Source organism: Nymphalis io, chromosome 19 (genome assembly GCF_905147045.1).
Source record: "Nymphalis io chromosome 19, ilAglIoxx1.1, whole genome shotgun sequence".
NCBI lineage: Eukaryota > Metazoa > Arthropoda > Insecta > Lepidoptera > Nymphalidae > Nymphalis > Nymphalis io.
Genome location: NC_065906.1, coordinates 7,992,443 through 8,006,800, shown reverse-complemented (window position 1 = coordinate 8,006,800; position 14,358 = coordinate 7,992,443). Strand labels below are relative to the sequence as shown.

The window sequence follows — 14,358 nt, the reverse complement described above, 5'->3', positions numbered from 1 at the left end:
ACTCCTTTTTCAAAGACTGTTGTAAAATGAAACGCTGATATACTATAGATAACGGGGGCGATTTTTTTTTTCAACATTGGTTTTTGCTTGGATATCTCAGAAATTGCCAGAAATATTAAAAAAAATAGAAGCAAACTTGCAGTCAATTTTATTAGCTTTAGAGTTCTAAACTTTCTAAAAATATTTTCCCCTTTTCCACCGTTTTTGAGAAAAAACTCTATCGCGACTCCCGGAATATGAATATTTGGTATTTTTACCTCTCAATATTAACTAGTATAAAAAAGTCTCTTTCTTCTAATGCAATCTACAAGCCCTTTTTTCGCACTACTACTTGTATAGGTAATAATGTATTTCATTCGGGTTTTTTAGAAAAATATACTAGATGTTTTGATTTTGTTATCTGTTACTACTCTTGAAAGGAGGGAAAAGGAAACATTCTATAACTTTGACAATAAGTTCTTAAAGTTGATTTCAAATCAATTTTTTTGTTGGGGCACAATTTATTTATAACGTTAATAACGTCATACTCTGAATTTTTTAATCATATTCATGTGTATGTAGTAAAATAAATAAAATCAGTACAGTGAGATGACTGCTACGGCATCAGCAACTACTGCAACCATTGATGAAGATTTAGATGAGTGTGGACCACAGTTGATTAGTAAATTAGAGGTGAAAAATAAAATTTTAAATTAATTTTTATTTTATTTTACTTCATCGCCTAAATAATTTATGTATTATAGGGAAATGGAATTACATCAGGCGATATTAAAAAGTTGGAAGAAGCGGGATATCATACAGTAGAATCGGTAGCATACGCTCCGAAGAAATGGCTTATAACTATAAAAGGAATTTCCGAAGCGAAAGCTGACAAAATTTTGACGGAAGCTTCAAAATTGGTACCAATGGGATTCACCACAGCGACAGAGTTTCATCAAAAAAGGTCAGTCAAAGGCAGTAGCAAGAGTAGCACACTATAAGTGTGTTAATACAAAATAATTTATGATATAAATGTTGGCACTTTTATAGTTTATAGTGAAGTGAGTTGTATTGCTGTGATCAGGGGACATAACTGTACAATATACCTACAACTCTTTGTTTCCCTAAACTTCTACAAGATATCTAACTATAAGAAAGCCAACCTGAAATGTTTAATAAAATAGAAAAGTTTTAATATTTAAAATAAAACCTACTTATTAATTTAATTATATTTTTGTATCTGTGAGTTTTAAAAAATAATTTAAAAAAAAACTAGAATTGGGCGAGAATTATCCAATTAAATCACATCTAATATATATCCTCCCCTCAGTAAAGCAGAACTTATATATTAATAAATGATTGTCAACTTTATTATTTCCATTTGTAGACATATAACTTGTTCATGTTACTTTTTACAAATAGAGCTGAAATAATTCAACTAACAACCGGATCTAAGGAATTGGACAGGCTGCTGGGTGGTGGCATCGAAACAGGATCAATCACAGAAATATTTGGGGAGTTTCGGACAGGGAAAACACAGCTATGTCATACACTTGCGGTGACATGCCAGGTATTTATAAAGTTATATTCAATATCTAATGAATTTTACAAAACATATAAAGCCAACACAACTTTCCATTGGTAAAGTTCAGTTAACAACCATACAATGAAAAATATCTATAATGCCAATTGGCATGCAAACATGTTTAAGGTTGTAATATCCCTGCATAAAAGTTGTTAGCATTGTAGTTACAATATTATTTTATGGTTTAAAACAATATTGCAACTGCCTTATGATCATAAACTTTGTTCTTATAATTCTTTTTTTTGAAATTCTTAAGAATTTTATGTTATTTCTTTTCCAGTTGCCAATAGAACAATCCGGAGGTGAAGGAAAATGTATGTATATAGATACAGAAGGAACATTTCGTCCAGAGCGTTTACTGGCAGTAGCTCAGCGGTATGGCATGGAAGGAGCCGCTGTTCTTGACAATGTGGCCTATGCCCGAGCATATAATACTGATCATCAAACACAACTATTAGTTCAAGCTTGTGCGATGATGGCTGAATCTCGGTAAGTATTTTTTTATACTTATATTTGAATTGGCTTTATTATATATATTTTAAAGAGTACCAGTTCAAATTTTTGTATCAGATAGCTGATTCCAATCAAATTAAGAGTAAAAATAACTTGTAATTACATATTCCATGTGATTTGCTAATGCCACTGCTATATTATGCACTAAAAACAGTTTTTGTTTGATTTATCTTTATTTATAATACAACACTATTCCACTTAACTACGTATCCACTTCATTTTATTCTATTCTATATTACTTCAAGAGTTCCTATAACAACTTCATCTTCTACCTAAGACCACTATACATATGCCATAACATTTATTTGTGTTTACTCATCCTTTTTGTTTGGTATATGTTGCAATGTCATTATCAAAGCCATGATATTATAATTTCACTATTGAAAGAGTCACATCAGAAATTTAGTGCATTGAAAATTATTTATAAAGTTTTATAAAATATTTTCAGATATTCTTTGCTAATAGTGGACAGTGCGACGGCCTTGTATAGAACAGACTACTCGGGCAGAGGGGAGCTCAACTCGAGACAACTTCATCTAGGGAGATTTATGAGAATGCTTCTAAGGCTTGCTGATGAGGTTTGTTTATTTATTTACTATCTGTGTAAAGTTGCATAGAATATTACACTTTTTTCATTTATAAATGTTACATTAAAATATAGGTGTATAAAATTAATTTAATGATCAACTTAAATCATCATATATCATTACAGTTTGGAGTAGCTGTAATAATAACAAACCAAGTAGTAGCGCAAGTGGATGCAGTGGGTGTCTTCAATGCAGACACCAAGAAGCCAATCGGAGGTCACATAATTGCGCATGCGTCCACCACGCGACTGTACCTGCGCAAGGGACGCGGAGACAATCGAGTCTGCAAGATATATGACAGCCCCTGTCTGCCAGAGACTGAAGCCATGTTCGCTATCAGTACTGAGGGCATCACTGATGCTAAGGAATAGGCAATACTAGCTAAAAATAAAGTCTGTGAATATAAATACTGTAGAGTCCCATTAATCTGGGCTTGATGGGGCTGGACTCCATCCAGTTTAAATGGAATTTGCTGTGTAAATTATAATCGATCTTTTGTCTTTTTAATACAATAATAATAATGTCATTTAAACCGATTTCGGCCACAGCGGCCAATCTTAAGAGAAATTAGCCAACTACGCAGGAGATATTATAGTGCACCAGTGTGTGCGCAAACGCAGGTGCACTCTCTATGCCCTAACTCTCATAATCTGATGGGACGGTAATCAATCATCAGGCAAGAGAGTTCAGGCGCAGGACCAATGGCTTTACGTGCTTTCCGAGGCACGGGAGTGAACACACTTCCAACTTCCTGACTCCGGGCTGCTACTGAGAATTTTCTGATAGAAATACCCAAATCTTTTTATTGGCCCGACCTGGGAATTGAATTCAGGATCTCCGGGTCAGCAGCCAAAGTTTAATACTATACTAGGTGCCCCTCCTGGCTAGAATAAGGGTAGAATTGAAATGTTTATATTTTAGTACATAATTTTATAAATTCCTTCGTATACTCGACGCACTCCAGTAAAATTCCCAGTTGGCATGACATTTTCCGACGTTTTTAGGAATCATATTCCACTTCATTTTCAAAAAACAATATGGAATATACAACTGCACCCTCAGAATCTCATTCATTAATGAAAAATATGAAAATCCGTTTTGTAGTTATTGAGTTTATCGTATTTCGACAAACAGATAAACGCGGCGACGATTTAGAGATCATGAATATGAGGTCATTCGGTGTCTGGATTAGTGGGGATATTTTTATGAATACACTTCATATAATTCAACGTGACCACATTTGGTAGCTAAACATTGTTACTTAAGTCAATAAAAAGTTATCGACAGATAAGTGATTAAAATTAAGTCAAAAAAAAAATTACGACAAATATCCAATTCTGTCATTATATACTTTACTAACATATAAGAATAATGAACATGTCATGCTAACAATGTCATACGTAAAATTTATTGGATCTGAATAAATGTATAAAACAATACTATGTATATAATGTTAAATTATCAATTTCACCTTTGCGAAATCATCTTAATTTTATGAAAACCCGAAAATTTTATGAATAGTAAATTTTAATGTAAAATATTTATTGGGCTCTATGTGATATTTTATTACATTTTCACCAATCTTTTCCTATTCTATGTAATAGTCATTACAAAAACATTAGATTAGATTGTAAATTTAAGTTATTTTAAGGTAAACCAGTGAAGATATTTTTGTAAATGGCAATAAAACTATGAATTTAATATATATTATTTATTGAATATGTTCTCGTTATATTAAAAGTTAACTAAGACTAAATATCCCACTGCAGGGGTTAAGAACTCTCCACTTAAGATTTTGAGCATAAGCTACAAAGGCTCCAACAACCACACTCTTTCAATGTGGGTTGGTTACATTTGTAGTAGAATTATTTATATAGTATCTTGTAGGTTTCCTCACGATGTTTTTTATTGCAGAAAACGAGAAAAATTATAAATAAAACAAATGTAAACACAGTGATGCTTGCCCATATTTAAACCCGCATTCTTCACTTAATATTAACGTGTTCTAACCACTGAGCAATCTCGCCAAAAAATAGGAACACATTATATTTAACAGCGTCGATGAAACGGTGTTTGTTGTTTCCTTTTTTTGTTGTTTAGGTCTTTAAACATTTTGTTTTGTTTGTTGTGAATGGGTGGCACCTACCCAGAGGGGCTTTCAAAAAGCCCACCACCTAGTAATGGCAAAGCAAAATGCATTCGTATTTATATTATAAGTTAAAATATTAATTCCATAATTATTATATATATATTTATATATATTATTCCAAATATATATATATATTTATATATATAGGCCTCTGCATCTTTGACAGATGATTTAAGCGGCATCGCGAAGGCACTTGCGTTCATGATTGAAAAGACCAATGCGAGAGAGGATCCTCCGGCCGCACTTCCGACAAGTGTATGCGCCCCCAGATGGGCGGGGGTTTGAAGCCCGCTCATAACGCCTAGTGCGTTTTTCTTTTAGTAGTTTAAACCAGTCATTGTCATGCTTTGATTGACCTTCGTGAATAAGGCGTCGCCACTTGGCACGGTCCTCTGCCAGTTCCTCCCATCGATTGCTAGGGATGTTAAACGCAACCATATCACGCTTAGCGCAATCTTTGTAACGGAGCATAGGCCGCCCAACAGACCTCTTTGCATCCACAACCTGGTTGTGGATTGAAATACTTGGCATGTCAAATCAAGAAATATATTTTATGTGTCAATAGTTCTGTTATGTTATGTTATATATAATATATCAGTTTTAAATTTTTATTGCCATCGTCAATAATAAGAATGAAATATTTAAATAGCGTTTTATTACTATTTCAACTCGCAAATAAACTACAAATTAAATGAAACACAAGATTTGTCATAAGTACATTGGATACATTAAAAAAAGTAAAAAGGAACAAATTTATTGTAAATTACATTTCATTTCTAATTTATTTTAATAAACAATATAAAATATATACAGATACAATAAAAATATTCAGTTATAGTTACAAATGAACAGTTAAATCAAAAAGATTTTTTAATTAGTTGTATTTAATAAAACAATAAATAATTTCACACCCCATTAAATACCATTTTTTTTTATTATTATAATCTATTCTAGCACAAGCTATTTAGTGCAAGGGTCGGGCTGACTCTTCCACATAATTTTAAGGGCCAAGACTTCACAAATTTTTGTACCCTCTAGTCTACCAGGCCGGATGGGCAGTACCCTAGTTTGGAAGCCACTAAGCTATCTTAAGAACTGCTCTACATAAAATGGAGTTTTATATAATCTTTTCACTATAACTCGTTACAGATACCAAAAAATAGCAATTTCTTCATATTATTTAACACAGATTAATTATTGCTTATACAGTTCATATACAAATTCTACATTGTTTACACAAGGCATTTCTTTCATTTGTCTATCTATGGTATTTAAATGAGTATTAAAAATTGCATCAGTTATACACGATTAAATAATGACTAAAAAAAAAAGATATTACAAATGTCTTATAATCATGACATACAACATTTTATGAACTTTACGCAGTTAAAAGGCTTTTATACATATAGAGCTATTTACTTGCCAAAACCGCACATGGTTAATTCATATCAACTTTATTTACAATTTAGATGAAGTTATGTTTATACTGTAAGCGTACACAGTGAGTAATGGGAACAACAAGAATGTGTGGTCTATGTTACTTCATACAATATATCTTATTCCAACCTCATGAGTAAAAACAAATAACAACAAACAATTTTCACATTGAATTGATAGGATGCCATTTTTTCGAGATCTTGAATAATGTTTTTTAACTTTGGATTCGAGAAAAAAATCTCGTTTTCGAAGTAAAATTAAATATTATAAGTGTTGTATTATAAAGAAATAATTGTATATAACATAATATAGCATATCGCAGTTTTTATAGAATCGAATGTAATATGTAAATCTAAGGTGTGTTCTTTGTCTTTGATTGGAATAGAATATACATAAGCCCAAATGAATTAGTATACACCCATATATATATATGTATATATATATATATATATGTAAAAAGTACTTTTAATTGTCAGTCAAAAGTAGATTTTACTGCTGTTCTAAATATAACAGCTACACAGATACTACTACGCGTAGCATATAGAGATCTTGAATAATGTTTTTTAACTTTGGATTCGAGAAAAAAATCTCGTTTTGGAAGTAAAATTAAATTGTATTATAAGTGTTGTATTATAAAGAAATAATTGTATATAACATAATATAGCATATCGCAGTTTTTATAGAATCGAATGTAATATGTAAATCTAAGGTTTGTTCTTTGTCTTTGATTGGAATAGAATATACATAAGCCCAAATGAATTAGTACACACACACATATATATATATATATATATATATATATATATATATATATATGTAAAAAGTACTTTTAATTGTCAGTCAAAAGTAGATTTTACTGCTGTTCTAAATATAACAGCTACACAGATACTACTACGCGTAGCATATAGGAGTTATAAGATAAATTAAGCAGAATACAGAACAATATCATATTCTGTTATGTTCTAGTTTAACAAATGTAATATTTTTTATTAATATTATAAATTGTATTTCAACAAGTGTATAATATTGACAATTGAAAATGGAACACAGAATTTTGAAACATGCTTTCTGTTTTTTAGTTACTTTTTAAACTTTTGTTTATGCTTATAGTAAATAAACCTTGTGATGTATACATATAAATATTTCTTACTAATAATCTATACATTCAAACAAATAATATAGTTTATCAAGAACAGCAAAGTATTTAATGTATAATTTTATTTATTATTATGTGTAAGATTTAAATATTAAATTAGGGAACAAAGTAACGTATGGGATATTGTTATATTTATTTAATTTATGTCTGAAAAAGTTAGTATTAGCTTATAGCTCATAATTGTATTTTTATGTCATGTCAAAAAAGAAGAGTCTGAAATTATAAATAAAAAAAAAAATATATTTTTAGTCCAGTCATTGGGTAGGTTCTGATTTAAGGTCAAGGCAAGTTGTAATTTGGCAGATTAAGATAGTTTAGTGTCCAGATTAATATTCAGAGTTAGCGACCCTGAGACAATTTTAAAATATGGTAAGAAAACATATTTTAAATGGACTATATTTTCTATAGTAACTACATTATTAAGTCAAATGTATTGCCATATGTAAACTTATTCTATACAATAATCCTATAGACTAACTTTAAATCAGATATTTATGTATGTCTGTATATGAAAATGTTTCAATATTTCTTTTATAATGCAATATTCTTGTTTTTAATTTGATTTTTATTAGGAGATGTTATGACTAGATAATGCTGCTGATTCTTATGTACACAATGCCTAAATCAATTTACAACAGTAATGTCACTATCTCTTTCAGAAGAGTTAAATTGAAAAGTTTTACAAGGTTTTTTAAATAAATAAATATCACATGTCAAATCTTCCAACTGAATTTTTTGACCAGTTCTACTAAACTCAAACACTTTTGGTGGTGGTAATAATAAATTTATCTATAAAGTCGAGATGGCCCAGTGGTAAGAACGCGTGAATCTTAACCGATGAAAGTAGGTTCAAACCCGGGCAAGCACCTCTGAATTTTCATGTGCTTAATTTCTGTTTATAATTCATCTCGTGCTTTTCGGTGAAGGAAAACATCGTGAGGAAACCTGCATGTGTCTAATTTCATCGAACATTCTGCCACATGTGTATTCCACCAACCCGCATTGGAGCAGCGTGGTGGAATAAGCTCCAAACCCTCTCCCCAAAAAGGGAGAGGAGGCCTTAGTCCAGCAGTGGGACCTTAACAGACTGTTACTGAATTTATCCAAGGTATTGTGTCTGTAAAAATCGGCATCAATATATATAAACTGAAGACAAATTGTAAACAAAGCATTTAATTTATAGGAAAACACAATTTCAGTAGTGCATAATAAAACCTAATCTGCCTAGAAATATAAACATGTGGGTGCTTCAAATTACTAAGCTCAATCAAAATAAAAGGAAGATAAACCAAAGGCAGAGATAACACATTTCTGTAGATTTAAAAGTTTGAATAAACAATGAATCTAACCTAAAAGATTTATAAGACAGTAACCATATTTATATACATGAATTACCAACTGATAATTACCAATAAATTGTAAATTGAACACTGTTTAATATTTCATCAGAATAAAGTCTCAAAGTAGATTCTTAATAACATTTGCTTATGCTTACAACTTTATAACAGCGCTTACATTTATCCATTAACAACAACACTAAGAGCACAAAGTTTGTTTTTAATTGACTAATTCAATTTCTTAACGGTAATCAATGTATAGTTTGTCTATAGGACATTAAGAATTACGAAAATAAATATATAAACTCCTTAATTAAAAAAATAAATTAATTAAATTAGAACTAGGCACCTATAGTCTATATTGTCTATAGTAATCAATGGAGGAGAAAAATTAAATAAACTTTGATTTTGAATTGACACACCCCCACCCTATTTGTGAACAGTGTTGCTGTTTAAAAAAAGATTTTTTTTTTATAAATTTTTAATTTTAAGCCGTACAGTACTATTTTTCGCGATTATATCATTTTATAAATGAATTAGGAGATATATTCAAAAATATCAGTAACATCACTACATATTATAAAACAAAGTCCCGTTCCGTTTGTCAGTCTGTTTGTCTGAACGCGATAAACAAAAAACTAACGAACGACGAAGCGAGGAAGCGTTAGGTTTATAATTCAATAAGGTTTTGTTTAAATTGGCTGAAATTTGATGTCAGAAAAAAATCATTCCGGCTGAAAGCTTACTGGCGCGTGCCGCGTAAAATAATAGACATATGTATTACGCTATAAACATTTCATGCAGTATAGATAAAAATCAAATATGCTTAATTCTTAATAAAATTTATTACTTCTTTACTCATTTTATAAACCTCTATAGCCGAGGTGCATTTAATCAAAGTTATTTATGTCATTTCAAAAAAAAAAAACGTCATAAATAAAAATAATAAATTCATTCTTTAATTTAATTTAATAATTCGCCAATAATGGCGAAGTTTGGATGTAAAATTAAAGTTTTACGTAGTTAAGAGAAATTGTGTTATAATATAATTTAATTATAAATAAAGGCATATTTATTTAGTTTTTCTTGTAGTACAATATATAGCAAAGTTATCTGCAAATCGCATGGAATATCATAGCATGATATATAACATATATAATCGCATGGAGTATATTCGAGGTTTGTTTATCTTTACTCCTCCTGTTACCTGAATAGACTATATACTATCACTGAAAATTGTTATAGAAATTTTAAAGATATTTGGAAGCTTATTTAATGGAATTGCTTATAAATCTTTAGGTATTATACATTTTAATATAGAGTTGCCACAAATATAAACTAGAGTAGATAAGTTTTTGACAAGGGACACAATTAACATAATAAATAAAGTTCAAAAAAGTTTTTTTAACAAAAAACGATTTTCTATTGTGACAACACTATATTGGAATATAATTATAAATTTATTGCCTAAATAATGCAGTAGCGAGTGTCTAACCATTAATATGTTCAGAGCTTAGGCTCAGTAGGCACAGTGTGGTGTTCAGCAATAGCTTCATTAGCAACGGGTACAGGAGCATGAGGTTTTGCCAAGTTTCCTTCACGATCCAGACGTTCATGTTCCCTAGCAACCAGTGCTCTAAGCTCATCCTGCGGTTAATGAAATATATATTGTAAAATACAAACATTATATAGCATCAAATATTTAATATGTAAGTTAACATGCTGACTGATGGATTATCAAACAATACAGACTTGAATTTTGGGTAAGATCTTCATTTCTTGATGGAGAAACACTCTTAAAAAATTTGTGCCATACTTTGATATTAGGGGGGAAGTTTCTCTTTCCTTCATCTTCAAGAATATTTTTGTCTTGGACATTTTATAGAGGTTTAAATAATACTTATATATATATATATATATATATATATATATATATTTCCATATATATATATATATATACATATATAGAAAATAAACATAAAATGTATGTTATAGAATAAATATTGCACCGTAGAGCAAAGTACTCACTCCCCATCCAAGCTTATCTGCTAGCTCCATACAACCCTCATCACAGTCACCAAGTCTTGCAACATCTCGAATAGAGGTTCCATCCAGCTGTAGACCTTCACTCATAAGTCCCCAAAGCCGTAGTAGAGGAGACTTTACACCTGCCTTCTCACGATTTATAAGGAGCCTTGGACAACAATCTGGTACCCTGGAATATTTTTATTAATATTTAAGAAAATGGACCAAATAACTCCTGACAAAATATTTTATTTCTATTTCTATCCTAACAAAAACAAATCCCTAGTAAGGGACAGGACAATTAAACAAATTCGGCTATAGCAATCATTCTTAACGCAGATATAAACATAGCTAATCAAAATATTTGCAGCTTTAATAGGTAACGAAAACAAGACACACCCTAATACTGAATATATAAATAAAATTTTAAGTACACATATAATACTGTCTTATAATAATTAAAAAATTTATCCACACTTACATGTCAATCAATGATGCAAATGGCTGCACTTCTAGAGAGGAACCTAATATAATTAGCATGTCACACTTTTGAAAATCTTCCTGCAAGCAGTGTTGAAAACGTTCCGGCAGACTTTCGCCGAAAAAGACAATATCTGGCTTTACAATACCAGGGCATTCAGTGCATATCGGAATCTGGTCTGCAAATATTATATCTGAAAGTGATATAAGTTACAATATGAATTAATAAAATCAAAATCAATACTATTTACTGCTTATCATTTATTAAATAAATAAAGATATTTTATAATTTTAAATAAAAAATTTGATTGATGCATAGAAAAAAATGTCTGTACTGTATTTAGTATATAAGGAGAATAGAAAACATTATTTAGTTGCATCATCTTACTAATATTTAAAACTTATTCAATTCAAAGTTTTTGTAAGTGATTTCATGTTATATAGAGAAATTATATATAGTCCAGTCAAAATAGGCAAAAATAAGTCATAACTTAGCCAAAATTCGCATAGAGCTGAAAATTGGCAGAGACGCTAAATACATCATCAAAAATAAAATGTCAAAAATCCCCTTCGATCCTACTTCTGCAAAAAATTTTTATCAAGGTCAAACATACAAAATTAAGATTTTTTACATTATTCTCGAAAACGGTAAGTTTTATCGAGAAAATAGGTCAAACAAAAGTTGTAGATCATACAATTCTCTACAAAAATGGTCCAGTCACTTTTCCCTTACGACTCACCATTCTTTAGATATCGTGGTTTTAATTATTAGAAAATTCATATTTTACAAAATATGGACTAAAATGCAGCTTCTACATGTCATTGGACGTTCAATATAAATGAAAAATAAGTAACTATTGCTTTTTGTTTATGGTTTTGATTTATGGCATGCATACGATGAATACTGTGTGTGAAGGATTGGAAGATCTCGCTAATGTTAGCGATTAGCGATTTTATTTTATTTATGATGATATATTTAGCGTCTCTGCCAATTTTCAGCTCGATGAGAATTTTAGTTAAGTAAAATGTCTATTTTGACTGGACTGATATTCAATTTCGCTTTATAAAATAAAATAACTTTAAATATAATAATATCCTGGGACATTTTTCACACATGGCCATCTGATCCCAAATTAAGCTTGTACAAAGCTTGTGCTATGGAAACCAGACAACTGGTATACTATATTTACTACTTTTCTTTTGTAAATACATACTTATATAGATAATTACACCCAGACTCAGGACAAACAGACATGTTCAAGCACACAAATGAGTCCTGGGTGGGAATCGAACACACAACCTTCAGTGTGAAAGGCAAGTATCTACCAACCACGCCAACCGGCTCATATGTACGTAGAGGGGCAAATGTGCCACCTAATGGTAAGTGGGCACTACCAACCTTGTGCACTAAGATGTAATGTGTAGGAACAAAATAACAAGTACAATAATATTAAGTATATCTGATTGGCTTTATTGAGTGGTATAAGCCAGTTTTTTTTATGTTGTTTGATTTGCTAAAATTGAAGTAATATTGTGATGTCAGATTGATGAAGCTATATGAGCTTGCTCTCATTAGAATTGCCACTTCTCCATACAAAAATTAATAAATAATATTGTAAAATTATGATATGTACATACCCTTGATAAATTGTAAAGAATATTCTTTACGACATTCCAAGCAATGTGATGTATAGAAAGTGCCATGTGCCTCGACTATTTTATCCTCGGGTAGACCAGCCCCTCTCTCTAGTGTATCAATGTTTTGTGTATAGTGGCGGAGTAGAAGACCTGTCAAAAAAGATTGTAGAATATCTTCTTGTAGTTAAATTATTTTTTTTTTTTTTTTTTATTGTATAGGAAGGCGGACGAGCATATGGGCCACCTGATGGTAAGTGGTCACCAACGCTCTTAGACATTAGCATTGTAAGAAATGTCAACCATCGCTTACATATCCAATGCGCCACCAACCTTGGGAACTAAGATTTTATGTCCCTTGTGCCTGTAATTACACTGGCTCACTCACCCTTCAAACCGGAACACAACAATACCAAGTATTGCTGTTTTGCGGTAGAATATCTGATGAGTGGGTGGTACCTACCCAGACGAGCTTGCACAAAGCCCTACCACCAGTATACAATTAGTAAAAAATTAGCTTAGTTATAGAAAAAAAACTTATATTATATCTAACTACAAAATAATTATTTCATTATAAAAGTTTAATATATAAGATTTTAAACATACCTTTTTCATGTAAAAGTCTTATGAAATAATGAGATATTGTTGGTTTGAATTTTCCAGGAAACAGTTCTTTAGCCAATGTAAAGAATGGCTTTGGGTTTTGTCGAAAAAAGTTAATTTCAAAAATGGCCTGTGGCTCAGGTAAGTTATATTTCTGCAAATTGTGATACAATCCTGTGTGTGGACTTCGAAAATCAGGTATACCGGCAGCTGTAATGTGAAAAAAAAATTAACAATATGTATTAGATGTCTATATTTTAGAAAATATTCGAATTAAGAAACAATCACTTACATGTTGATATTCCAGCTCCAGCTAAAGTTATAATATTTCGGCATCTTACGTTTTTTATCCATTTTGCAACGCCATCAAGAGTTACTTCATCTAAAACCTTGTCAATTGAGTCGGAAAGATCTGGGGGTTCATAGAAACCGAGCTTCGAAGCTAAAAATCTACGAATTGAATCTACTTCCAAGTCTCGAATCGGTATCGGTATTGGCGGGACGGCTCCGTCCAGAGTGCCATCATCTATAATAATATTATTATATTACATATTAATCTTCTTTACACACGTTTCAATGATAAAATTATCGCAAACTCACCGTCACTTTTTCCGGGAGGTGAATTTGCAGACATTTTACGGGAAAAACAGATATTGCGACTCCAAACCTTTGTCCAAAATCGACACGGTCGTTTTGACAGATAAATGATGCGCATTCTTGAAAATAGCTATGCGGTAAACAGAATATTTAACGAGTGCGGTTTCCGCCTTATGTAATTTTATAAAGTACAATATACGCAACAGTGTTTTCGTTATTTATATAAGTATATACAAATTGTAAGACTCATATGTACAATTATCATAATATAACAT

General features: G+C 30.9%; 2 protein-coding genes across 2 annotated transcripts; one reads left to right on the top strand and one right to left on the bottom strand.

Annotated features, from left to right (window-relative positions):
• The first annotated feature begins 424 nt into the window (after window positions 1–424).
• On the top strand, window positions 425–4,735 carry LOC126775997 (DNA repair protein RAD51 homolog 1). Its single transcript, XM_050498245.1, has 6 exons — window positions 425–672; window positions 744–943; window positions 1,402–1,549; window positions 1,845–2,053; window positions 2,526–2,655; window positions 2,790–4,735. The coding sequence occupies exons 1-6, from the start codon at window positions 589–591 to the stop codon at window positions 3,033–3,035; spliced, it is 1,017 nt and encodes a 338-aa protein (XP_050354202.1). The 5' UTR covers window positions 425–588; the 3' UTR covers window positions 3,036–4,735.
• Window positions 4,736–5,551: 816 nt separating this feature from the next.
• LOC126775982 (NAD-dependent protein deacetylase sirtuin-2-like) lies at window positions 5,552–14,282 on the bottom strand. Its single transcript, XM_050498227.1, has 7 exons — window positions 14,087–14,282; window positions 13,779–14,012; window positions 13,490–13,696; window positions 12,887–13,036; window positions 11,250–11,442; window positions 10,772–10,958; window positions 5,552–10,390 (listed from the first exon to the last, which is right to left on the bottom strand). Exons 1-7 carry the CDS (start codon window positions 14,199–14,201, stop codon window positions 10,250–10,252), a joined length of 1,227 nt encoding a protein of 408 aa, XP_050354184.1. The 5' UTR covers window positions 14,202–14,282; the 3' UTR covers window positions 5,552–10,249.
• Between the last annotated feature and the right edge of the window lie 76 nt (window positions 14,283–14,358).

Coding starts and splice junctions, on each gene's coding strand:
- LOC126775982 (XM_050498227.1), bottom strand. CDS start 14,201: ATGCGCATCATTTATCTGTCAAAACGACCGTGTCGATTTTGGACAAAG. Junction 14,013..14,086: donor ACCTCCCGGAAAAAGTGACG/GTGAGTTTGCGA, acceptor ATATTATTATAG/ATGATGGCACTCTGGACGGA. Junction 11,443..12,886: donor TTCTTTACAATTTATCAAGG/GTATGTACATAT, acceptor TATCACTTTCAG/ATATAATATTTGCAGACCAG.
- LOC126775997 (XM_050498245.1), top strand. CDS start 589: ATGACTGCTACGGCATCAGCAACTACTGCAACCATTGATGAAGATTTA. Junction 673..743: donor AGTTGATTAGTAAATTAGAG/GTGAAAAATAAA, acceptor TATGTATTATAG/GGAAATGGAATTACATCAGG. Junction 2,656..2,789: donor TTCTAAGGCTTGCTGATGAG/GTTTGTTTATTT, acceptor ATATCATTACAG/TTTGGAGTAGCTGTAATAAT.